General features: G+C 45.8%; 1 protein-coding gene across 1 annotated transcript; it reads left to right on the forward strand.

Annotated features, from left to right (window-relative positions):
• Positions 1-27,349, forward strand: LOC121286386 (protein transport protein Sec61 subunit alpha). Its single transcript, XM_041203478.1, has 13 exons — positions 1-43; positions 152-234; positions 7,495-7,562; positions 8,784-8,849; positions 8,937-9,015; positions 9,712-9,843; positions 10,827-10,936; positions 16,246-16,399; positions 16,537-16,697; positions 17,854-18,051; positions 22,853-23,044; positions 24,373-24,449; positions 27,041-27,349. Exons 2-13 carry the CDS (start codon positions 228-230, stop codon positions 27,225-27,227), a joined length of 1,431 nt encoding a protein of 476 aa, XP_041059412.1. The 5' UTR covers positions 1-43; positions 152-227; the 3' UTR covers positions 27,228-27,349.
• The last annotated feature ends 289 nt before the right edge of the window (positions 27,350-27,638 follow it).

Here is a 27,638-nt window from a genome sequence, read left to right on the forward strand (position 1 = left end):
TAGTCGCCGGGTCAGTGCGGCTCTGTGAAGGCGGTGACAGACGGTATGGAGGGGAATTTAATGTGAATAACATGGATGCAGCCGGTTAGTGACTGGCTAGGGAGGGTGCTGGGCTCTGATCACTAACTGTCTCTCCCGCCTTTTGTTTCAGGGGCGGCGGCTGTTACTTGTCCAAATTGGGAGATCACGTGAGTCCGGGAGGAAACAGCTGGAGGAACAGAGGAGCCATGGGGAGTGAGTATAAACCCGGGGGGGGGGGTGTTTGTGGTATAAACCTGGGGGTGGGGGTGGGGGTGGTATAACCCTGGGGGTGGGGGTGGTATAAACCTGGGGGTGGGGGTGGTATAAACCTGGGGGTGGGGGGGTGGGTGGGGTGGGGGAGGGGCGGTATAAACCTGGGGGTGGGGGGGTGGGCGTGGCGCGTTATGAAGCAGCGGGTGGGTGGGGGGGCGGGGGTGGTATAAAGCTGGGGGTGGGGGGGGTGGGCGTGGCGCGTTATGAAGCAGCGGGTGGGTGGGGGGGCGGGGGTGGTATAAAGCTGGGGGTGGGGGTGGGGGGGGTGGGTGTGGCGCGTTATGAAGCAGTGGGTGGGTGGGGGGGCGGGGGTGGTATAAAGCTGGGGGTGGGTGGGGGGGGCGGGCGTGGTATAAAGCTGGGGGTGGGTGGGGGGGGCGGGGGTGGTATAAAGCTGGGGGTGGGTGGGTGGGGGGGGCGGGGGTGGTATAAAGCTGGGGGTGGTATAAAACTGGGGGTGGGTGGGGGGGCGGGGGTGGTATAAAGCTGGGGGTGGGGGGGGCGGGCGTGGTATAAAGCTGGGGGGTGGGCGTGGGATAAAGCTGGGGGTGGGTGGGGGGGGCGGGGGGTGGTATAAAGCTGGGGGTGGGTGGGTGGGGGGTGCGGGGGTGGTATAAAGCTGGGGGTGGCTGGGTGGGGGTGGTATAAAGCTGGGGGTGGGTGGGTGGGGGTGGTATAAAGCTACGGGTGGGTTGGGGGGCGGTATAAAGCTGGGGGTGGGTGGGTGGGGGGTGCGGGGGTGGTATAAAGCTGGGGGTGGCTGGGTGGGGGTGGTATAAAGCTGGGGGTGGGTGGGTGGGTGTGGTATAAAGCTACGGGTGGGTTGGGGGGCGGTATAAAGCTGGTGGGGGGCGGGGGTGGCATAAACCCGGGGGGTGGGTGGGGGGGGCGGGGGTGGTATATACCCTGGTTGTTGGGGGTCGGGGGGGGGGGGGTAGTGGTATAAACCCGGGATGTTGGGGGGGGGTGCGGGGGTGGTATAAACTCGGGTTGTTGGGGGTCGGGGGGGGGTAGTGGTATAAACCCGGGATGTTGGGGGAAGGGGGTGGTGGTGGTATAAACCCGGGGGGTGGGGGTGGTGGTGGTATAAAGCCGGGGTGTTGGGGGAGGGGGGTGGTGGATGTATAAACCCGGGGGGGTGTAAACCGGGGGAGAGTTGGGGGGGGGGGCAGAGTAGGGGGTTTGTGTAAATGGGGGTGGAGAGTGGGGGGGGTATGTGCGGGGCGGGGAGAGTGGGTGGGTTGTGTAAACTGGGGGGGGGAGAGAGTGGGGGGGGTGTGTAAACTGTGGGGGAGGGGGAGAGTGGGGGGGGTGTGTAAACTGTGGGGGGGGGAGAGAGGGTGGGTTGTGTAAACTGGGGGGGGGAGAGAGTGGGGGGGTGTGTAAACTGTGGGGGAGGGGGAGAGTGGGGGGGTGTGTAAACTGTGGGGGAGGGGGGGAGAGTGGGGGGGGTGTGTAAACTGTGGGGGAGGGGGGAGAGTGGGGGGTGTGTAAACTGGGGGGGAGGGGGGAGAGTGGGGGGGGGTGTAAACTGTGGGGGAGTGGGGGAGAGTGGGGGGGTGTGTAAACTGGGGGGGAGGGGGGAGAGTGGAGGGTGTGTAAACTTGGGGGGGAGAGTGGGGGTGGTGTGTAAACTGTGGGGGAGGGGGGGAGACTGGGGGTGGTGTGTAAACTGTGGGGGAGGGGGGAGAGTGGGGGGGTGTGTAAACTGGGGGGGAGGGGGGAGAGTGGAGGGGTGTGTAAACTGTGGGCGAGGTGGGGAGAGTGGGGGGGTGTGTAAACTGTGGGGCAGGGGGGGAGAGTGGGGGGGTGTGTAAACTGTGGGCGAGGTGGGGAGAGTGGGGGGGTGTGTAAACTGGGGGGGAGGGGGGAGAGTGGGGGGTGTGTAAACTGTGGGGGGGGGGGGAGAGTGGGGGGGGTGTGTAAACTGGGGGGGAGGGGGGAGAGTGGGGGGGTGTGTAAACTGGGGGGGAGGGGGGCGAGTGGGGGGGGTGTGTAAACTGGGGGGGGGAGAGAGAGTGGGGGGGGTGTGTAAACTGGGGGGGGAGAGAGTGGGGGGGTGTGTAAACTGGGGGGGGGGAGAGAGTGGGGGGTGTGTAAACTGGGGGGGGAGAGAGTGGGGGGGTGTGTAAACTGTGGGGGGGGGGAGAGTGGGGGGGTGTGGAAACTGTGGGGGGGGGGAGAGTGGGGGGGTGTGTAAACTGTGGGGGAGGGGGGAGAGTGGGGGGGTGTGTAAACTGTGGGGTGGGGGAGAGTGGGGGGGTGTGTAAACTGGGGGGGAGGGGGAGAGTGGGGGGGTGTGTAAACTGGGGGGGAGGGGGAGAGTGGGGGGGGGGTGTAACTGGGGGGAGGGGGGGAGAGTGGGGGGGTGTGTAAACTGTGGGGGAGGGGGGAGAGTGGGGGGGTGTGTAAACTGTGGGGGAGGGGGGGAGAGTGGGGGTGGTGGGTAAACTGTGGGGGAGGGGGGGAGAGTGGGGGTGGTGGGTAAACTGTGGGGGAGGGGGGGAGGGTGGGGGTGGTGTGTAAACTGTGGGCGAGGTGGGGAGAGTGGGGGTGGTGGGTAAACTGGGGGGGACAGTGGGGGTGGTGTGTAAACTGTGGGGGAGGGGGGGAGAGTGGGGGTGGTGTGTAAACTGTGGGGGAGGGGGGGAGAGTGGGGGTGGTGTGTAAACTGTGGGCGAGGTGGGGAGAGTGGGGGTGGTGTGTAAACTGTGGGCGAGGTGGGGAGAGTGGGGGTGGTGTGTAAACTGTGGGGGAGGGGGGAGAGTGGGGGTGGTGTGTAAACTGTGGGGGAGGGGGGAGAGTGGGGCTGGTGTGTAAACTGTGGGCGAGGTGGGGAGAGTGGGGGTGGTTGGTAAACTGTGGGGGAGAGTGGGTACGGGGTGTAAACTGGGGGAGGGAGTGTGGGTGGGGGGTGTAAACTCGGGGGGGGGGGAGTGTGGGAGAGTGGGTGGGGGGGTGTAAACTCGGGGGGGGGAGAGTGGGTGGGGGGTGTAAACTCGGGGGGGGGGAGGGAGAGTGGGTGGGGGGTGTAAACTCGGGGGGGGGGAGTGGGGGAGAGTGGGTGGGGGGGGTGTAAACTCGGGGGGGGGGGAGTGGGGGAGAGTGGGTGGGGGGGGTGTAAACTCGGGGGGGGGGGGGGGGGAGAGTGGGGGGGGGGTGTAAACTGGGGGGGGGAGTGGGGGAGCATGGGGAGGGTGGGGGGTGTAACTGGGCGGGAGTGGGGGGGTGTAACCTGGGGGGGAGTGTCGGGGGGGCGTGGGGAGTGGGTGGTGTAATCTGGGGGGGAGGAGGGGTGTGGTGTGGTGGGGGTGTAAACTGGGGGATGGGAGTGGGGGGGGTGTAAACTGGGGGATGGGAGTGGGGGGGGTGTAAACTGGGGGAGGGGAGTAGGGGGGGTGTAAACTGGAGAAGGGGAGTGGGGGGTGTAAACTGGGGGAGGGGAGTGGGTGGGGGGTATAAACTGGGGGGCGAGGTGGGGTGTGGGTGGTGTAAACTGTGGGGCGGAGTGGGTGGGTGGTGTAAACTGGGGTGGGGGGGAAGTGTGGAGGTGTGTAAACTTGGGTAGAGTGTTTGGGTTGGGGGGTGTAAACTGGGGTGGATGTAAACTGGGGGATGGGGAGGGTTTCGAGTGGGGGGGTGTAAACTGGGGGGGAGTGGGGGGTTGTAAAGTGGGGGGGAGTCGGGGAGCGTGGGGAGTGGACGGGTGTAAACTGAGGGGGGAGTGGGGGAGGAGTTGGGGGGTGTAAACTGGGGGGGGAATGGGGGGGTGTAAGCTGGGGGGGAGTGGGGGGGTGTAAGCTGGGGGGGCGGGGAGAGTGGGGGGGTGCTGTGTAAACTGGGGGGGAGAGTGGGTGGGGGCTGTGTAAACTGGGGAGGGTGTAAACTGGAGGGGGGAGAGTGGGTGGGGGGTGTAAACTCGGTGGGGGGGAGAGTGGGTGGGGGGTGTAAACTCGGTGGGGGGGGAGAGTGGGTGGGGGGTCTAAACTCGGGGGGGGGGGGGGGGTAGAGTGGGTGGGGTGTGTAAACTCGGGGGGGGGAGAGTGGGTGGGGGGTGTAAACTCGGTGTGTGTGGGGGGGGTTGGGGGGGTGTAACCTTGGGGGGGAGTGTCAGGGGGGCGTAGGGAGTTGGGGGGGGTGTAACCTGGGGGGGAGGAGGGGTGTGGTGTGGTGGGGGTGTAAACTGGGGGAGGGGAGTGGGGGGGGTGTAAACTGGGGGAGGGGAGTTGGGGGGGTGTAAACTGGGGGAGGGGAGTGGGTGGAGGGTGTAAACTGGGGTGGGGGGGGAGCGTGGAGGTGTGTAAACTTGGGGGTAGAGTGTTTGGGTTGGGGGGTGTAAACTGGGGCGGATGTAAACTGGGGGATGGGGAGGGTTGGCGTGGGGAGTGGGGGGTGCTGCGTGGGGAGTGTGGGAGTTGTAAACTGGGGGGGAGGGTGTGTAAACTGGGGGGGAGTGGAGGGGGTGTAAACTGGGGGAGGGGAGTGGGATTGTGTAAACTGGGGGAAGGGAGTGGGATTGTGTAAACTGGGGTTGGTGGGGTTGTTGTAAACTGGGGGGTCATGGGGAGTGGTGGGGGTAGTGGTGGTGGTATAAACCCGGGGGTTGGGGGGGGAGGGTGGTGGGGGTATAAACCCGGGGGGTGGGGGCGTTGGTGGTGGTGGTATAAACCCAGGGGGTGGGGATGTGGTGGAACTGGTGGGGGGGTTGGGGGGGGGAGAGAGTTGGCGGGGGGTGTGTAAACTCGGGGGGGGGGGGGGCCGAGTTTGGGGGGGGTGTGTAAACTGGTGGGGTTAGAGTGGGGGGGTTGGGGGAGGTGTAAACTGGGGGGAGGGGAGTGTGAGGGCTTGGGGGGGTGTAAACTGGGGGGGTAGTGTGAGGGGTTGGGGGGTGTAAACTGGGGGGAGGGGAGTGTGAGGCGTGGGGGGTGTGTAAACTGGGGGGGAGTGTGAGGGGTGGGAGGGGTGTAAACTGGGGGGCGTGGGGAGAGGGGGGCGTGGGGTGTGGGGGGGCTGTAAACTGTTGGGGGAGTTGGGGGTGTAAACTGGGGGGGGGAGTGGGGGTGTTGTAAACGTGGGGGGGTGTGTAAACTGGGGGGAGTGAGGGGGGGTGGGGGGGTGTAAACTGGGGGTAGGGGGGATGTGGGGGGGTGTAAACTGGGGGGAGGGGGGATGTGGTGGGGGGAGTCAGAGGGCGTGGGGTTTGGGGGGGTGTAAACTGGGGGGGAGGGGCGGTGTAGGGGGTGTTAACTGGTGGGTGCGTGGGGAGGGGGGTGAGTGTAAACTGGGGGTGAGTGGGGGGGTTGTAAACTGGGGGAGGGGAGTGGGCTTGTGTAAACTGGGGGAGGGGAGTGGGGTTGTGTAAACTGGGGTTGGTGGGGGGGTTGTAAACTGGGGGGGTGGGGAGTGGGGGGGATGGGGCGCTATAAACTTGGGGCGGTGGGGGGGGTTGTAAACTGGGGGGGGCGTGCGGAGTGGGGGGGGTGGGGAGTGGGGGGCAGTTGAGTGAGTGTAAAGGTGTGGGGTGGGGAGAGTGAGTGTAAAGGTGGGGGGTGGGGAGAGAGTGAGTGTAAAGTGGGGGGGTGGGGGAGAGAGTGAGTGTAAAGTGGTGGGGGGGGTGGGGAAGTGAGTGTAATATACTCAGCACGGGGGGAGGGGTGTTGGCATGAACCGACCTGCAAGGTTGGGGGGGGGTGAACCCAACCCGACCTGGACCCAAAGGTGGGGTGTCTACAGGACCGGCCCTGGGGATTGGGTATAATCCTGGCCAGTGAGACAGAGGGAGAGAGACACTCATTGACCATTACTCTCTCACAGTTGTTATCCAGGGATATTCTATGTCTTTCATATAGTGTCAGCCCTCGTTGCATTCACTCCAAGCTGACTCTCATCTGGGAGTAAATACTGCAGGTATTGGAGATATGAAATTTTAAAAAATCAACGCTGGAAATACTCAGCAAGCCAGGCAGCATTTGCAGAGAGAGAAATAGAGTTAACATTTCAGTTTGATCATCAGAACACTGACTTTAATCTGTTCTAATTGGACAAAGCCTGAGTTAGCCTCTTAACACCCACCCAGCAATTGTGAATCCATACTGTGTAAATAACACTGTTTCTTTGCCAACTTTTAGTCGTGATTTTGAATAAAGGAGTCTACCTAAATCTTATTTTACTTAATTCTGTTTTAGTTATTGATAATGTGTTCGCACATGTGAGGAAATTATGGAATGGCTTTAACATTCTCAGGATGTCTCAGACTGTTTTACTGCCAATGAATTACTTATTGTGATCAAAGTGATCATTTTGTAAAAATGCAGTCAAAGTCTCTTCTTTATGTATTCATTGCAATAGGTAGAAACTTATCAGACCTGTAGGGTAATACTGTAAAAAATGAAATTAATTGGAACATGTAGTCTTAATCGGGTACTTATTGAATTTTAGAGAAGGAAAATGCTGCAGATGCTGGGTCATCATTGACCTGAAAGCATAATTCTGTTTTTCTCTTCACAGATGCTGCCTGACCTGTTGTGAATTTCCAGAGTTCTATTTTCTTCATTACTCACTTGCTTTTGATTGAGGGGCCAATCCTGAGGAGTGGCTTGCTAAAGGGCTGCTGCACACATTAAAACCATTAGTGCTTTGTGCTAATTTTTAAAATAGCAATGTAAGATACGTACTCTGCAGCTTTAAGGGATTGTATTCTTTTCACTGTGGACAATGTTGATCTGAGGATTAGGGTTTAACGCCACCTCTTGAGTTCAGGAATAGCTCCTGTCCATAGACGCATTTCTGTAAATGTAGATACTTGGTAGAGTGTGGCACAGCTGAAGCCTGTGCTCTCCCTCACGATTCAGTGCAAGATTTTCTTAATGCGCAATCCAAGTTACACAGAGGGACAGAATCATTTTTTTTATGCAGCCCTAGTGTTTTCTCCCAATTTTTTTTTCAATGGAATTTTCTAAGTAATTCCTTCTGCAACGTTCTAAGGATAAAGAACCGAAAAGCTGGCACTGTCCCTGGCATTTTTTTTTGTCTACTGCTGCCCAGATTTCCTCTTGATCTATTGACAAAATAGTAGCAGGAGAAGTGACATTTTTGTTGCAGAATTGTCTTAAAAACAGTATTATTTAGAAGCTAAAGGAGCCCTGTGGGATACAGATTTGTTTTAGGTTGTTTGAAATTTAATATTGTTGTTCATTGCAGTCAAATTTTTAGAAGTCATCAAGCCGTTTTGTGCTGTTCTTCCTGAAATCCAGAAACCAGAAAGAAAGGTAAATGTAATTCAAATTCATGTTCTTTTGATTTTTACATCTTACTCACGCTAATTTGTTGCAGTTTACTGTGTGTTCCAATCCGCTTTCACCTGATTTATGCTGTTGATTTCTCAGTATCAAACCATCATTTTCAAGGAATGTTCTATTTCCAAATGGGTGTGACACACTTTTTTCTCATCTGTCTCTTTCTACTGTGCGTTTGAGCACAAAATAAGTTGTAAAAACATTTGCCAATTGGTTTAAGGTAGTAAGGAGCAGCCTTTAGGGTGTGATGTGCAAGACAGCATTAAATCATTTTTATTACAAAAAAAACTGGCACTTTGCCTTGTGATTCACAAGAGGCATCTCATCTTGTACAAGGCTTTGGGGAGGATACTGAGCCAGCCTGTAGTTTAGGAAAGTAACAACATCAGTTTTAGAAATTGGTTAGGTGTCTAGTGTTTTTAAATTGGGAGTGGTACATATTGCTGAAAAAGTAAATCCAGTTCAAAAATATAAATACAAAAAAATCCTCTGCATTGGTGTGTTATGAGTGACAATGTGATATAACGTTGCACACAGGTGCAAATTTAACTGAATAATATTGTGCATTATATGGGGTCTGTAAAATCCTCACTCTCCCACTTTTTAATAAAAGAAAAACTTGCATTTATATAGGACTTTTTCACTACCACTGGATGCCTCAAAGTGCTTTACAAGCAATTAAGTCCTATTGAAGCACCTCCAAAAATGTAACATTCCCTCAATACTGAACTGGAGTGTCAGCTTTGATTTTTGTGCTCACCCCTAGGGAAGGACTTGAACCCAGAACCTTATGACTCAGAGGCCAGAGTGCTACTGACTGAGCCAAAGCTGACACATTCTGGCTATTCCCCATGGCATGATCCCCATCTTTGCTTCCTTAAGCCCAAGGGCCACAGACTTGAACATATATACACACAATTGGTTTAGCCATACGTTGCCAGATCTGGCTGGACAACATCAGCATTATCGGGTCCTGCTCTCTTCTGCCAAATCTGCTGACTACCCCAGGATTATCCTGAAAGGCAATTGATAACTCCCAGATTATTTTCTCCACTGCCAACTGTGACCTTACTTTCCTACCCAGTTTGAGTACATGCTGTATGAAAGTACAAAATGTGCATTTATGGAGAACTGCCTGTTTTTAATTAGATTTTTTCAAGATTATTTATTTTGAATATATCCTTTATTCCATAGATCCAATTCAGGGAAAAAGTATTATGGACAGCTATCACACTCTTCATTTTCTTAGTATGCTGTCAGGTGAGTGCAATCTTTTTAGAAATTTAAGTAGCTGCTTCAGTTACGAGTGATATTTGAAACATGCTAACATCTCATTGTTGCTTATAGATACCATTGTTCGGCATCATGTCATCAGACTCTGCCGATCCATTCTATTGGATGAGAGTTATATTGGCATCAAACAGAGGTAGGTTTTAATGAAATGGGTTTAATGTACAACTTGTAACAAGCTATTTAAACTATTCAAATTCCGGTTGAAGGAATACCTTGGAGAAAGTTTGCAAATTATGCTCTGTGCCTTCCTTTATGTCGTGAGAAGTATTGGCTATGAAATTAAATTAAACTCACCTTTTCTTGGGGAATTTTGTTAAACAAAAGAACTTGCTTTATCTAGTCCCTTATTACATCTCTTAAACATACACTTCTGAGCACTAAAGATCCCAATAACAGTGTTGAGAAAGTGACTAGTTAATCTATTCTTGGTTGTGTTGGTTAAGCGAACTGCATCAGAATTTGTAAGTGGAGGACCAAGTTAGTGGAGGCCCTGTGTTGTGAATAGATGGAATTGAATCATTTGATGTTTGTATCTCTGGATTTAATTATAAATAATTGATCATACTGTGCAGATTGATAGATTTTGGATTGACAAGGATGTTGAGGGTTATGGGGGGTGGGGGGGGCAGACATAAAAGTGGAACTGAGGCCACAATAGATCAGCCATGAACTTATTGTATGGCAGAGCAAGCTTGAGGGGCCAAATGGCTACTCTTTCTAATTCTTGTTCTTGTGATGGATTACTTCGACAAAATTGGTTTGCGTTGATGTAAAAACTGGTTTTCACTGTGATTTCTGATATTTCTCACTGAACTGATGGTGTTTACAGGTACCTTAATGGAACTGGGTATCTCTCCAATTGTAACTTCTGGTCTAATTATGCAGCTGCTTGCTGGAGCAAAAATCATCGAGGTTGGTGACACACCGAAAGATCGAGCGCTCTTCAATGGAGCTCAAAAATGTAAGTCTCAGAATTCTGGCGTTGATTGCCTTTAAAGAATTGGATGCTTATTTCCATCTTAGGCCGAACCAGACTGGTTTCAGGCTTGGCATCCTATTCGATCCTGAGTTGAGTTTCCAAATCCATCACCTCTCCATTAGACTCTCAGCTTTCATGTCCATAATGTGGCACGACATCACCCCTCCTCAGTCTGCCTGCTGTTGTAACCATAATCCATGTCTTTGCCACCTTCAGAATCATGTACTTCAATGCTCTCCCAACCTCCATTCTTGGGCCACCATGCATCAAATTTAAAATCATCAACCTTCATCCCTTAATGACCTTGCGCCCTCCCTATCTTTGTAATCTCTTTTAGCTCTACCACACCCCTCAACTTTTTCTTTACTCGCCCTCTTGAGCATCCCTTCATCCCACCCACCCTTGGCAGCCATACGTCAGCTGCCTTGCTCCTAAACTCTGGGTTTCATTTCCTAAACCTCTTCACTCCCCTCCTCTGAAGTCCCTATTTAAATGATACCTCTGACCCAGCTTTCAGTCATCTCTCCCAATATCTTCTTGGGCTCAGTGTTTAATTTTCATTACGTCTTTAGACCTGATTTCTACATGAAAAGTAGTATATAAGCTGTTTTGCGAGAGTTTAGAGTTATGAGTTTCTTGGAATAATTTTAAGTAAAGCACTTTTTTGTGTTTTTTGGCTGGCCTGAGGTTGAAATTCAGGACATCATTTAAAGAAACTTTAATATGTTGAGTTTTCAAAGAATCTGAAAGCAAAATCTACCATATATGATTGATTTTGAAAAATTGCTGAAAGTATTTAAAGTGCCAATATAAAGTTTGTTGTTGCTTTTAGATTACTAAGCTAGATTTTCTTTCCTTTTTTCCCTCAATCTCTTTCCACTTAAAGTTAATGGTTTTCTTTTATATTGGGCATCAGAGAGTAGCTTTGGAGGAGTTGATTTTGAATATTTGTACTTTCTCTGCAGTGTTTGGGATGATTATCACCATTGGTCAGGCTATAGTATACGTAATGACTGGCATGTATGGAGATCCAGCAGAGATGGGGGCTGGCATTTGTCTACTCATCATTATACAGGTCAGTGCTTCAGGCTGCGCATAAAATTCCTCAATCAGTTTTTGTTATGGGGTTGCACAGCTGGTAGTGAGCATCGCCCACTGACAGGAAAATCATGCAGCGTGGTGTGTGTCCAGTTTTTGGTATCCACTGTTAGTGGACAAGACAGCCAGTCAGCACTGTGACCTCATAAACATCTTTATTACTTATTTGTGAGGGAGGGAGACTTGTGTAATGTGTGTGTTTGTTGCTCTAACCTGTTGTGGACAGGAAGATGGTGGCATGATGGCAGTGTCACTGGGCTAGTAATCCAGAGGTCCAGCTAATGCTCTGGAAACATGGGTTCAAATCCCACCATGGCAGCTGGCAGAATTTAAATTAATAAATAAAAGCTAGTTTCATGGTCACCATTACTGAGATTATCTTTGATATAAAAACCCGTCTGGTTCACTAATGTCCTTTAGGGAAGAAAATCTGCTGTGCCTTGCTTGGTCTCCAGACCCACAGCAATGTGGTTGACTCTTAAGAGCCCTGTGAAATGCCTAGCAGGCCACTCAATTCAAGGATAATTAGGGGTGGGCAACAAATGCTGTCCTCAGGCAATGCCCACATCCCATGAAAGAATTAAAACCCTTTAATAAATTTTGGTTCCTATCAACAATGTAGTTTGTTGACCTAAGAACTCCGAGTCTGAGGGAACAAACTGCATGCCTCATCCCAACTAACCCCTTATGCTTTTTTTCACTTGCTGACCTGGCTGATTTACCTGAAGCCGTTATCAGCCGACTGAAGGAGGCACAGATAGCTTTGGTGAGCTGCTTGATGAAACTGAGATTCCACCTACTGTGAGACCACAAACCTGATGCATACTGTCCCCTTCTGCTACTCCACTGCCACCAGCTTATGACAACATTGGGACAGCTTTAGACCCAAAGCCTTTTGATGTGTCACTGCAATCACGCATTTGATTCTAAACATAACACAGAATGGCTATGGCACAGTAGGAGGCCATTTGGCCCATCGTATCTGTGTAGCTTTCTGCAAGAGCCACTCACCTAATCCTACTCTCCCACCTTTTCCCCTGTAGCCCTGCAAATATTTTGACTTCAGGTGCTTTTCCAATCCGATATGAAAGCCCTGAACGTGTCTGCTTCCAACACAGTCAGGCACTGCATCCCAGACCTAACCACTTACTGCATTAAAAAATCAATTCTTCCTTCTGTTCCCTCATTTAAAAAAAAAATGCCAAGTTAGTTGAATTTGATTTTCCCTTAACAAATCTGTGCTGGCTTCCCTTAATTAACCAGCATTTGTCCAAGTGACTTTTGATTTTGTCTCGGATTACTGTTTCTAAAAGCTTCCCCACACCGAGGTTAAACTGACAGGTCTGTAGTTGCTGGGCTTATTTTTACACCCTATTTTGAACAAGAGTGTAACCCTTGCAATTCTCAGTACCCTGGCACCGCTCCTATATCTAAGGAAGTTTGGAAAATTATGGCCAGTGTCTCTGCAGCTTCTACCCTTACTTCCCTCAGCGTCTTCAGATACATCTCATCCAGTCCTGATACTTGTCAACTTTAATTACAGTCAGACTTTCTGATACCACCTCTTTATCAATTCTTAGCCATCCAGCATCTCAACTACCTCCTCTTTCATTATGACTTATGCAGCATCTTTCTTCCTTGTGAAAAGAGATGCAAAGTAGTCATTTATAATCTTGGCTATGCCGTCTGCCTCCGTGCACAACTCCCTTTTTGGTCCCTAATCAGCCTCACCCCTTCTCTGACTGCTTTTTCACCCTTTATATGCTTATAGAAAACTTTTGGATTCCCTTTTTTATTAGCTGTCAGACTCTTGTCATAATCTCTCTTTGCCTTTGATTTTCTTTTTCACTTCCCTTCTGAATATTCTATGTTCAGTCTGTTTCTCACTTGTGTTATCAACCTGACATCTGTCATTTCTGCTTATCTTTCTCTCTCTCTCTCTTTGTCTCTCGTCATCCATGGAGCTCTAGATTTCGTTGTCTGACCTTTCCTCCTCGTGGGCACAAAAACACAAGGCCATTTGAGACCAGCACAATTTGCTAAATGTTAATTTGCAATGAGTTGAAGAGGGAATTCAAAGTTGACAAATGTTACATATCTGACAGGCGGCACTTGTAGAACAGGTAGTCTTCAGCTACCTAACTATCAATGTAGCCTGTATTGGATTTAGAGCATTGCCTTTCCCATCTGGAGCAAGCAGTAACAAATGCATTCTCATGAAATTATTTAAGACAGGCACCAGCCTGTTTATTTAGTGAAAATATATATTTTTTTAATCATTCATGGGATGTGGACTTCGCTGGCTGGGCCAGTATTTGTTGCCCATCCCTAATTGCCCTTGTTCAGAGGGCATTTAAGCGTCAACCAAATTGCTGTGGGTCTGGAGTCACATGTAGGCCAGACCAGGTAAGGACGGCAGATTTCCTTCCCTAAAGGGCATTAGTTAAACAGATGGGTTTTTACAACAATCGACAATGGTTTCATGGTCATCATTAGACTCTTAATTCCAGATTTTTATTGAATTCAAATTTCACCATCTGTTGTGGTGGGATTCAAACCTGGGTCCCCAGAGCACTACCCTGGGGTCTCTGGAATACTAGTCCAGTGATATTACTCAGCGCCATTTTAATCAACAGGAATTTTCACTCTTGACTTTATGATGCATTGTTTTGTATAATTAAACACAAGCTGTTTATTCCTGCTGCTTTCTTTTTCCTTGTGAAAGAACAATCCGTGTTCTTTGTAATTTCACAGTGCCTTCTGTCAAACATGCAGAGGGGAGGATCCTTTTAAACAAAAGTAGTGTGTATTGAGAAATATATAGTTTTACAACTGGTGCCTGTCTAGTAGAGAACAAAATGCTAACAAAATTGACATCTGATATAAGAAATAAAAACACAAAATGCTGGAAAAACTCGGGTCTGACAACATCTGTAGAGAGAGAAACAGAGTTAATGTTTCAAGTCTATATGACTCTTCTTCAGAGACCTACTGAGTTTTTCTAGCATTTTCTGTTTTCATTTCAGATTTCCAGCATCCTCAGTATTTTGCTTTTATCTGATATAATAATCTATTTTCACAAAATTGTGCTTTAAGATACGATTTTTTACTTTGTTTCTAAGCACTGTGGTACATTTATGGAAAAACTCATAGACTTGTCTAATTTATTATGATAAAGCATGGATGTGAATGTGTGTGAAAATGTGGAACCAAAATAAATTTCATTTGAATATTTCAAATGTAATACAAGGTGGGACTGAGAAATATCTCCAAAGTGCTCCATATGACTTGTAAAACAATGTATTTTTTCAGATTTTACTGTTTGTCCTAATAAGACAACTTTTATCTTGTTTTCACCTGTATGAATACTCAGGAGCTTTCTATCATGTTGTAATGAGATTGGTGATGACCAGTATTGTCCCCAGTATCACAGATGCCAGTCTTTAGCCAATTCAATTCACTCCACGTGATATCAAGAAACAGCTGAAGGCACTGGATAGTGCAAAGGCTATGGGCCCTAACAATATTCTGGCAATAGTACAGAAGACTTGTGCTCCTGAACCTGCTGTGCCAATAGCGAAGTTGTTCCATTGCAGCTACAACACTGGCATCTACCTGGCTGTGTGGAAAATTGCCCAGGTATGTCCTGTACACAAAAAGGACAAATCCAACTTGGCTAATTACCGCCCCATCAGTCCACTCTCGATCATCAGTAAAGTGATGGAAGGGGTCATCAATAGTGCTGTCAAGCGGCACTTGCTTAGCAATAACCTGCTCACTGATGTCCAGTTTGGGTTCCGCCAGCACCACTCGGCTCTGACCTCATTACAGCTTTGGTTCAAACTTGGTCAAAAGAGCTGAAGTCCCGAGATGAGGTGAGAGTGACTGCCCTTGACATCAAGGCCACATTTGACAGAGTGTGGCATCAAGGAGCCCTAGCAAAACTGGAGTTGATGGGAACCAGGGGGAAAACTCACCACTGGTTGGATTCATGCCTTGCACAAGGAAGATGGTTGTAGTTGTTGGAGGTCAGTCATCTCTGCTCCAGGACATCACTGTAGGAGTTCCTTTGGGTAGTGCCCTTGGCCCAACCATCTTTAGCTGCGTCATCAATGACCTTCTTTCCATCATAAGGTCAGAATTGGGGATGTTCACTGATGATAACACAATGTTCAGCACCATTTACGACTCCTCAGATACTGAAGCAGCTCATGTCCAAATGCAGCAAGACCTGGACAATATCCCAGCTTGGGCTGATAAGTGGCAAGTAACGTTCCCACCACACAAGTGCCAGGCAATGACCATCTCTAACAAGACAGAATCTAACCATCACCCTTTGATGTCCCATGGCATTACCATCTCTGAATCCCCCACTATCAACATCCTAGGAATTGCCATTGACCAGAAACTGAACTGGACTAGCCATATAAATATTGTGGCTACAAGAGGAGGTCAGGGACTAGAAATCCTGCGACAAGAAACTCACCTCCTGACTCTCCAAAGCCTGTCCACCATCTACAAGGCACAAGTCAGGGGTGTGTTGGAATACTCCCCACTTGCCTGGATGAGTGCAGCTCCCACAACACTCAAGAAGCTTGATACCATCCAGGACAAAGCAGCCCTGCTTGATTGGCATCACATCCACAAACGTTTAGTCCCTCCACCACCGACACACAGTAGCAGCAGTGTGTACCTTCTACAAGATGCGTTGCAGGAATTCACCAAGGCTCCTCAGACAGCACCTTCCAAACCTGCAACCACTACCATCTAGAAGGACAAGGGCAGCAGATAGATGGGAACACCACCACCTGGAAGCTCCAAGTCACCACCCTGACTTGGAAATATATCGCTGTTCCTTCACTGTTGCTGGGTCAAAATCCTGGAACTCCCTCCTTAACTATGTATGTACCTACACCACATGGACTGCAGCGGTTCAAGGAGGCAGCTCACCACCACCTTCTCAAGGGCAGCTGAAGATGGGCAATAAATGCTGGCCCAGCCAGCGAAGCCCACATCCCATGAATGAATTTTTTTTTAAGTGATTGCTCCAGTTCATCTTTTTCTCTATTGTTTGCTTTAAGTGTTTTGGCTCCATGTTAAATTTTGCAAAATTTATTTGAATAAGTTGTATATGAAATAATTTGTGGTTGTTAAATGTTAATTTACATAAGGATATTTTCCATGAAAATGGGATAATTAGATGAGAAATGCGTCTTCTGATCAAAATACACCATTAACTTGGTGTCAAGACATGTTTGGTGAGCATGTTTTTGGTATATCTTTCAGCTGTTTGTTGCTGGGCTGATAGTCCTCCTGCTGGATGAGCTGTTGCAAAAGGGTTATGGTCTGGGATCTGGTATTTCCCTCTTCATTGCCACAAATATCTGTGAAACCATCGTGTGGAAAGCTTTTAGCCCTACCACCATCAATACAGGCAGGGGTAAGCTGTGGCCTTGTATTTTGCTGCTTCCTCCCTGTTATAGCATAACATTTAAAGAAAAGAAATCTATGTATTTATAGCTGAAGCACTGCAAAGATAAAGCACGTGACTCAATTCATCATTATGGCTCTGTCCAGGCACTGAGTTTGAAGGTGCAGTGATTGCTTTGTTCCACCTGCTGGCGACTCGACAAGATAAGGTTCGAGCTTTGCGGGAAGCTTTCTACCGACAGAATCTGCCTAATCTCATGAACCTCATTGCCACTATATTCGTGTTTGCCGTTGTTATCTACTTTCAGGTAAGGTTATGTCTGGAAGAGGAGAGTCATTTTTGAATCCTACTCATCTATATTATGAAGTTCAAAAGAAGTCAAATCCGCATATTGCCTGATTCAGATCTGGCTACACATTTGCTTTTAAAAAAAAAAGCAAAACTGCCATCAAATCACATTTGTGATATCAAAAGTGTAATGCTCTTGTGAATGTTATTCATTTAGCTAGCTCATCTGTCACCATAAATAATGGTTTAATTTTTTAAAAATTCCCATTTAGATTAGTTTAGATAACCTTTGTAAATCTTTCTGTGGTTTATTGTCAAATCTCTTGATTTGGATTATAATCTTGAACCTCCCATCCTAAAATATATTGAATTGAAATGAAAGCGTTCAGAAATTCAAGGACATTGCAAACTATCAGGGAACGGGGGTGAAAAGAGTGGGCAGAATGGCAGGCAGTGAGTGTGGGTACCTCGGTAAAATCTATCTGAATTAGCCATTCTGATCTGATTCTTTATCTGAAAATACCCTGACCTGATGATAGGCAGCATGTTTTGTATGCTAAGAGGTACTGTGCCCTTGAGTTTAGCCCATGAACATGATGAGGGAGCAGTGGATCAAATAATTTGTGAATGAAGTTTCTGTGTTGGTCTTGTGGTACAAGCACTGTAATCATTAGCTAATTGGGACTGTTCTTCACCATGCATGTATTTAATGTTTATTAAATAAGTTTCTTCCCAGTATTTTAAATTCCATTAATGGCAAGAATGTCTGCTGTCTCTTAACACAGTGATGATTTTGTTTACGTACACTTGGTATTATTAATGTTGTTTTGTGATTGAACAGATTGTCAAAAATGCAGCACACAATGTATATTTTAATGAAATGATATTATGTACTTTCAGCATAACACCCATAACATTTTATCTTACACTTCAGTGTTGTATAGTTTTCTTAATTTGTTATTGTCTTTGAAATGTTTTCATCCCCAAGTGTCATTGTTTGCCATATGTTCCCAGCAGTGTGTTCTTAACTGTGAGTAAACATTCATTTGATGGCACAGAAAGTCATATGGATTGTAATAGACATGGAGTAAGTGCCCCAAATGATAGAGGGGTGATGGGGCATTATTATTTGCTTAAATATCCATAAATAGCTGCTATTTTTTTTTTTTTGACAGGGATTTCGTGTGGATCTGCCCATCAAGTCTGCACGTTATCGTGGACAATACAGCAGCTATCCCATTAAGCTGTTCTATACGTCTAACATCCCCATCATTCTTCAGTCTGCTCTTGTGTCCAACTTGTATGTTATCTCCCAGATGTTGTCTGTTCGATTCAGTGGGAACTTCCTAGTCAACCTGCTGGGCCAATGGGCTGTAAGTATAAAGTTGCACTCATTTGTTATGTATGTTTGGTTGTAGTATTGCTGTGAAGATTAGTCTTACAGTTCTGAGTTCATCTTTAGCACAGTTATTTTTTTAAAAATACGTCAATATATTCATTTTGAAAAGGATATACTTAAATAATTAGCTCTTAAACAAAGCAACTCTTTGCTTCCCCCTACCAAACAGCTGCTTTGTTCTTTTAAAAAGTGTTCACATAGGAACAGAAGTAGGTCATTCGGCCTGTCAAGCCTCCTCCACCATTCAGTTAGATCATGATTGATCCTCTACCTCGATGCCATTTTCCCACACTATCTCCATATCCCTTGATGTCATTAGACTCCAGAAATCTATCAATTTCTGTCTTGAACATGCTGAATGATTGAGCTTCCACAACCTTCTGGGGTAGAGAATTCCAGAGATTCATCACCTTCTGAATGAAGAAATTCTTCCTCATCTCAGTCTTAAATGGCCTTCCCCTTATCCTGAGAATATGTCCCCTGGCTTTAGACTCACCAGCCAGGGTAAACATCTACATCCACCCTATCACGTCTTGTTAGAATTTTTTAAGCTTCAATTAGGTCACCTCTTGTTCTTCAAAATTCTAGGGAAAAATAATCTAATCTCCTCAATCTCTCCTCATAAAATAATCCCGCCATCTCAGGGATTAATCTGGTGAATCTCTGTTGCACTCCCTCAATGGGAAGTATATCCCTCCTTAAATAAGGAGAGCAAAACTGTGCACAATAGTCCAGGTGCGGTTTCACCAAGACCCTATATGACATCTTTACTCATGCACTCAAATCGCCTCATGATGAAGGCCAACATACCATTTGCCTTCCTCATTGCTTGCTGCACCTGCATGTTAGCTTTTAGTGACTCATGGACAAGGACACCCAGGTGCCTTTGGACACCTGCGCTTCCCAACATCTCACCATTTAAGAAATATTCTGCCTTTTCTGTTTCCCCTGCCAAAGTGAGTAACGTCAGACTTATTCACATTATATTCTTTCTGCCATGTTCTACCCTGTTCAATTAGCCCGTCCAATTCCTCTTGAAGCTTTCTTGTATCCTCCTCACAGCTCGCACTCCCACTCAGTTTGGTGTCATCAGAAAGTTTAGAAATGTTACAATTGGTCCCCTCATCCAAATCATTTATATAGATTGTGAACAACTGTGGACCTAGTACTGATCCTTGCAGTACCCCACTAGTAACAGCCTCCCATCTTGAGAATGATCCGTTTATTCCTACTCACTTCTTTCTGTCTGTAACACAGTCTTGATCTATACTAGTATATTTCCCACCCCCCCCCCCCAACCAATCCCATATGCTCTAATTTTGTTTGCTAATCCTCCTGCCTTCTGAAAATCCAAATACACCACATCCACTTGTTCTCCTTTATCTATGCTGCAAGTAATATCCTCAAAATACTCCACAGGTTTGTCAAACATGATTCCCTTTTCATAAATCTATGTTGACTCTTCCCAGTTTTACTATTCTTTTCTAAATGTCCAGTTATCATATCTTTTATAACAGATTCTAACATTTTCCCTACTACTGACGTCAGACTAACAGGTCTATAGTTCTCCATTTTCCCTCTTCCCCCTCTCTTAAATAATGGGGTTACATTTGCTACTTTCCAGTCCGCAGGAACATTCCCAGAGTCTATAGAATTTTGAAAGATAAGCACCAATGTATCCACTATCTCTCAAGCCACCTCCTCCAACACTCTGAGATGAAGCTCATCTGGTCCAGGGGATCTATCAACAAAGTACTACCTCTTTATTAATACTAATTTATTTTAGCTCCTCAGTTTCGCTAATCCCATGGTTGTCTGGTATTTGAGATTTTTTAAATCATCTTCTGTGAAGACAGATGCAAAGTAACTGCCATTTCTCTGTTCTCCATTATAAATTCTCCTGTCCCCATCTGTAATAGGCCCACATTTGTCCTAGCTGATATTTCCCCTTTCACTTACCTAAAAAAAAACTTTTACTGTCTGCCTTTATGTTCCTCGCTAGTTTGCATTCTTATTCTCTTGTCCCTTTCTTAATCAGTTTCTTGGTCCTCCTTTGCTGGGTTAGTCATTGTCATAGAGTTTACAGTATGAAAAGAGGCCCTTCAACGCATCATGTCCATGCCAGTCATCAAGCCCCTATCTACTCTCTTCCCATTTTCCAGCACTTGGCCTGTAGCCTTGTATGCTATGGCGTTTTAAATGTTCATCTAATTACTTCTTAAATGTTGTGAGGGTTCCTGCCTCTACCACCCTTTCAAGTAATAAGTTTCAGATACACCCCGCGCTCTGGGTGAAAATAATTTCCTCAATTCTCCTCTAAACCTCCTGCTCCTTACCTTAAATCTATGCTCCCTGGCTATTGATCCCTCCAATAAGTTTCTTCCTATTTATCCTATCCATACCCCTCAATTTTGTACACCTCAATCAGGTTCCCCCCTCAACCTTCTCTGCTCCAAGGAAAACAACACCAGCTTATCCAATCTCTCTTCATAGCTGAAATGCACCAGCCCAGACAACATCCTGGTGAATCTCCTCTGCAGCCTCTCCAGTGCAATCACATCCTTCCTATAGTGCGGCAACCAAAACTGCACACACTACTCCAGATGTGGCCTAACTAACTAATTGGGTTCTAAATTGCTCCCAATCCTCAGACTTACCACTTTTTCTGGCATCCTTATGAGCCACTTCCTTTGATTTAATGCAATCTTTAACTTTTTTTGTTAACAGTGATTAATTTACCTTTCCCTTTGGGTGATTATACCTTAGAGGAATGTATATCTGTTGTAGACTGTGTGGTATTTCTTTAAATACTCGCCACTTCCTGTCTACCGTTAAATCTTCATATATTTTCCCAGTCCACCATAGCCAACTTACCCCTCACCTTCCTAATTTCCTTTCTTCAGATTTAAGACCCCAGTTTCAGTATGAAATATATTGCATTCAAACTTAGTGCAAAATTCTAACAAATTATGGTCACTATTTCCCAAAGGCTCCTTTACAGCCAGGTTATTAATTAATTCATCCTCATTGCACAACACTAGATCCAAAATAACCCATTCCCTAGTTGCCTCCTCAATGTCCTGCTCCAGAAACCCGTCTCATTCTCCAGGAATTCATCCTCTGCACCATTAGTGCTGATTTGGTTAACCTAGTCCATGTGTAAACTGAAGAAGCCCATTATTACTGTATTACTCACGTTACACGCATCTCTAATTTCCTGATTTATACCATGCCCAATATTACCACTACAGTCTGGCGACCTATAAACAACTCCCACCAATGTTTTCTGTCCCTTACTTTTTCTGAACTTCACCCAAGCTGATTCTATAGCTTGGTCCTCCGACCCAAGATCCTCCCTTACCGAGGTACTGATCTCATTCCTTATTAAGAGAGCTATCCCACCTCATTTTTTTTCCCTTTTTGCCTATCCCTCCTAAATGCTGAACTGTAGCCACATCTTGGTAACAGCAATTAAACATACTCATTTGCCTCAATTTGTGCATTCAGCTCATCAACCTTTTTGCGAACGCTATGAACGTTCAGGTAGAGTGCCTTTAACTCTGCTTTTTGAACTTTATTCTCCATTCTGATCCTATTTGATGCTTGCCTATGCTTCATATGTCTTCTATTTCTGCTTTCAACTTTTCTACTTTATCAGTTTTGCTCCTCTTGAATCTGAGCTCCCTCTGATGTTCCCATCCCCCTGCCAATCTAGTTTAAATCCTTCCCAGCAGCACTAGCGAATCTCCTTGTGAGGATGTTAGTCCAGGCCTGCTAAGATGCAGCCCGTTCATCTTGTACAGGTCCCACCTGCCCCAGAACCGGTCCCAATGCCTCAGAAATCTGATGCCTTCCCTCCTACACCAGTTCCCCAGCCACATGTCAATCTGTCATCTTCTATTTCAGTGCTCACTAGCATGGGACTGGAAGTAATCCTGAGATTACTGCTTTAGAGGTCCTGCTTTTCAATCTCCTTCCTAGCTCCCTGAATTCTGCTTTCAGGATCTCATCCCCTTTCCTACCTAAGTCATTGATAGTTACATGGACCATGACCTCTGGCTGTTCACCCTCCCCCCAGAAGAATGTCCTGCATCCGCTCTGTGTCATCCTTGACCTGACACCAGGGAGGCAACATATCATCCTGGAGTCACATCTATGGCCAAGACTTACCACATTACAAGACTGGCTTAATGTTACTGGTAAGGTCACTGAAAAAGCAAACTTGCATTCACATAAGTGCCTTTAACAACCTCAGGAGGTCAGTGTTCTACTGCTTTAACGATACACATCATTAAAGCATCATGGATTAAAGTTATTACAAAATGAATTTTGGTGACAGTTTTGCAATCACTGTGATTAGTGATTTTTTTTTATATTGCTTAAATGTTTTCATTGATTCTGAAAGTCTGTTGCAAAATTGCAGTAGCCAACCTGATGTTGTGCTTCTCTAAACTACTTACCTTGGCAATCGCTAAATAATCAGTCTCTCTCTGCCATCTCCGCCCTGCTTTATTGCAATTCCTTAAAATGGTGAATGTCTGCCCCCAGTTCCAGGTATCTTCAGCATTGCTTAAGACTCTATTATACACATCAACACTTGCACAGCAACTCTGTTAACACCTCCCTCGTCTCTTTATTACTGTCATGTTTACAAAATCAAACTTGATTTTTTTTTTAAAGTGACGTGTTTTAAGATTAAAAGGAATTTGCTTTTATCATACCCGTTCTTGTAGTTTTGAAGCTCTTCACTTCACTGATTTGACTGTCACTTCCAGGATGTGAGTGGAGGTGGGCCAGCTCGCTCATACCCAGTTGGTGGACTCTGCTATTACCTTTCCCCTCCAGAGTCTATCAGTGCTGTGTTTGATGATCCCATTCATGTCACTGTTTACATCATCTTCATGCTTGGATCATGTGCTTTCTTCTCCAAGACTTGGATTGACGTTTCTGGTTCCTCTGCTAAGGATGTAAGTAGCGTTGAATTATGTTACCACTTGCCTTGGTTGGTAGCACTCTGGGTTAGAAGGTTATGGGAATAGACTTGTTGCAGGACCTGAATACAATCTAGGCTAATACTCTGGTGCATTATTGAGGGAGTGCTGCATTATCTGAAATACCATCATTTTTATGAGATAGAGAACCTATCTGCCCTGTTCAAATGGACATGAAAAATCTGTAATGGAAAGAATGAGGAATGTAATTCTGGAAGGTTCAGACCAAATGGACTGTGTGCTTCCAAATAGCTGTTAATTTCCTTATGGAACCAAAATTGTATTGTTTTTCTTTGTATTCTGTAGACTTTACTAGGATTATCTACAAGATCCTTCCCATATTAAACGTTCTTTTGGGAATGTTCAATTTTGCTTCCACTAGCCTTTGTCAGGATCTAGTGGATTAATGTTAGTGTTAAGTTCATTGTAATAGTGATTTTTAGCAAAAGTATTGTGTAGTTGTACAGTATTAAATTTCAGACTTTGAGGCAGTACAAAAATATCTAAGATTCTTGGTATTTTGTGCTTGTTTATATTTTGTTGCTCTTGCTCTCACGTACCCCAGCTCCAATGATGTACACCATCAGGAAGAAACTAGGCAGTTTGTTCCTGCACAAGGAGAGAGAGAGACGGTATGCTCGTGTCACCTAAAAGGCATCTTGAAGCCAGGATTGGGAACGATACGAGCACACCAAGCCTGTAGGCGGAGGGTGGTGTGTAAGAAATTAGGAAGGGTAACGGAGAACACCCAAGTCCTAACTTCACCAAAGGAAACACTTGGAGGAAATCAAATCTGCTTGGTCTGCATTATCTCAATGTCTAAGCTTCTATTGCTACGAATGTGGGAAAGAAAAAAACCTGTTTATAAATCATGGAGCCAGTGTAATGTATTATTCTTTCAAGGAGCAATCCAGTTAGTTCTACCCCCCTGATGTTTTCCCATATCCCTGCAATTTTTTCCCAAGTATTTATCAAATTCTTTCTTGACGGCTACTATTTTAATCTTTATCTACCAACTAGTGTGTCCAACCGGTCAATGTGATGTGTCTGGTGTGTGGGTGGAGAGTGTTATGTTCCCTGTGGGGAACAATAACTTTTAAAAGAAATTCAAACTTCCACTTAATAACCGAAAGAATGACACATTGAAATGTCATGTTTTAAGATGTTTACTGTAACAAACAGACTAAAAGCACATATGACTAAACACCATTTTTGTAGGCAACTTTTACTTTAAACTACAAAATGGAACAGCTATTGCTGCCTCGTAGAGATATTTGTTACAGGACTTATCCTTTTTTTTTCAGGTTGCTAAACAGCTTAAGGAGCAGCAGATGGTAATGAGAGGCCACAGGGAAACCTCCATGGTCCACGAACTCAATAGGTCAGTTTTCACCTTTTTTGGTTTGTGTTGCACAATTGTGCAGTTCAAAATGCTGTGACCAGGATAGAAATCTTCTGAATTTGTGAAGTTACGACTAAATGATAGCAGCTGAAGTTTAAACATGTCATCAGGGTAGTGTATTTTCTTGGAGAACTGCAGGAGCTACTGTATCATGACTGATGTTGTCCTTGGCATTAGTTTTGTTATTCTCCACCTTGAGCAAAAAAGCCTTTTTTATATATATCTTGGAAAACCATGTATTTGTAATCAGGGACCCACTTTTGTGTGCAGAATCTATTAGCTCATTAATAACCTCAGAGATTACAATGCAGTATTGCAATAACACTGAAGTACCAGAAATAGTTATATACCTGTGTCTTCTCCTGTCTTCGGAGATGTTATTTGGACATCCAGCACCTATTAATTTAAGTACTATTAATATCCATTTATCAAATACTAACATAGCTTTTGTAGTTAGTTGCAACTCATTCTTAAATTGCGTCTCACAAAAGCTAGAGTCGTCTGGCATTAAACCACGATTCCAGGAGGGCTTTGGGCTGGTGTGCTCACCTCTGGCAACAGCAGTAAAGAAATACAGGTCTGTGCCTGCTGCTGCAACAGCACATCCTTCGTCATCTGCTCTCTCTCAGGTTAAGTATCGTTGCTGTCTCTATCAGTCAGTTTGGCGGTGTATTAGTGTACTTGTACAAATAAACAAGTATCAAACATTCTGGAACAATAGAAGTGCTTTGTTTTTAGAAAATATTCAGTTGGGGGAAAACATGGGAATGGGGGTAGATGGCTTGACATTGGCGTGGCAAACAAGATGCAACCCATTTTCACCATTCCACAGTATCAATGTTTCAGATGTAACCCCATCACCCAGCATCAATGAAGTGTGCAGTTCATTTAAAAACAAATATTGCGTAGGGTTCTGAGGGGATGGAGGTAAAGAAGCCCAATGATACTCTTATTAGGAAGACTAAATGGACGGGAATCTATTTGTATTTTATATACAAGTACACTGTAATCACTGAAAAAGACATGCTGTCGAAGCTTTTATCTTGCACTGATCAGGACAGGATCATTGCTCACCACGTATTACAAAAACGAATGGATCCAAGGCTGCTACTATCGGACCTGAAAAGTGTCCAGTCTACCTCAAATTACCCTGGAAGGGTAAAGTATCTCAAAAATTTAAGCAACAGGTGAAGCTTGCCGTTTCACGCTGCTACTGTGCAGTAACAACACGTGTTTACCACCAACGAGGATGCTGACGTCAAGCCAAAAAGATGCTCTGCCTCCCACTCCAGTAATATGGTAGATGTATTTCAGTGCTGGTGCAATGCCAGGTACATAGGCTGTAAGTTCCAACGACTGGACAAACTGTACGTCCCTGCGACTGTTCGCAAAGGGCGGAGTACTTGCAAAACTCAGAATGTAATGTTTAATGTTAGATGTGATTCCACAATTGGGCAGCATGTACTGAACAATCCTGAGTGCGCTAAGAATTACACTAACAAACAATTTAAGATTGTTAGTTGGGCTCACAGTGTAGCTCACTTATGCTTGCTAGAAGCTACATATATCCACATGCAGGGGCCTGTCCTCTGCAGGCAAAAAGGAATATGTCCAGACATTGCACCTTTTTTTTGAATAAACAAAATGATGGGGGACAATAGCTCCCTGGTGCATTAGCCATGGCAATGTCTCGACCAATCAGAGCTGACTTTCCAACTAACCAGCAACACTCTTCTCATGCAGTATAAATTGATGTTCCTTTTGAGATTTGGTATTCTTGCGATTCTGTCCCGTTAAGTGCAAGATGAAAAGCTATGACAACATGCCTTTTTGCAGCAATAGTCATTTTCTGTATCAGCAAGTGACTGTACACTGCAACCCTTGTACCTTCCTTAATGGTATTTTGCTTTGTGAAGTAGTCCAGTGCTACATGCCCAAAAAAATATTGCTAGAGTCTTAGCTATGCTAGCTGTTAGACTAAGCTATCCAGAGTTTGTTAATTGGCTGGTGCATTTTCTATATTTAGTGTAGATAATTCAGCTTAGAGTCTGAAACCCTGAGAATGAAAGAAACTGTTCTATTTTTAGTCAACTATTCTAAGCTGCACAAAATCAGTAAGTCAGTATCTGTGGAGAAACAGTTAATGTTTCAGGCCTGTAACCTTTCAGCAGAACTAATGAACAGGTTCTGATAAAAGGTCATTGACCTGAAAAGTTAACTTTTTTTTGTCCATAAATGCTGTCAGACAATGGAATATCTCCAGCATTTTCTGTGTTTATTTTAGATTTCCAGCATCTGCAATGTTTTACTTTTACAAAATCAATAAGGTGTACTTTTGCTTAAATCTTAATGTTTAGACCTAGTGTCATCAAGAAAGAAATTGCATTTATATAGCACCTTTCATAACTTCAGACATCCCAAAGTGCTTTACAGCCAATGAAGTACTTCTGAAGTGTAGTCACTTTTTTAAAATATTAATAAAATGCCTTGTCTACTAGTGAATTATTTAAATCCTAACATAGCTGTTATTTGTGGTTAAATGTAATTAGTATGTTTTAATTTACCCCAAGGTATATTCCTACAGCAGCTGCTTTTGGTGGACTTTGTATTGGAGCACTTTCAGTCCTGGCAGATTTTCTAGGAGCCATTGGATCTGGAACTGGGATCCTCCTTGCTGTTACTATCATCTATCAATACTTCGAAATCTTTGTGAAAGAACAGGCTGAAGTTGGAGGCATGGGTGCATTATTCTTTTAAGTTGTCAAACTCCAAAGGGTTTATTTATGGAAAAGGGAAATATTTTTTACATTGTACACCATTTCTGTGTAAAGGGAGTTTTTTGTTTTGCTTATCCACTCCCTGCACCGCCTCCCCCCCCACCCCCCCACCGCCGCCGCCGCCTCATATTAGGCACCAAGTCTGTCTGTGTGTGCAGCATACTCCTAGCCTCTTTCAACCCTTATCAATCTTCAGTGCTATTTAATCAGTACCAAGAAGTAGTGCTTTGAGGCATTATGATCACCACAGTACCTGCTTCACAAATGTGTTCAACAAGCATACCTGTTCCATTTTATGTTCGAAGTCTCTTCACTTAAGTATAATTAACAGGAAAAACTTGGGTGAATTAAATTATTAATTTCAAACTGCTATTTGACATAATTGAAGCTT

Source organism: Carcharodon carcharias, chromosome 13 (assembly GCF_017639515.1).
Source record: "Carcharodon carcharias isolate sCarCar2 chromosome 13, sCarCar2.pri, whole genome shotgun sequence".
Classification (NCBI taxonomy): Eukaryota; Metazoa; Chordata; class Chondrichthyes; order Lamniformes; family Lamnidae; genus Carcharodon; species Carcharodon carcharias.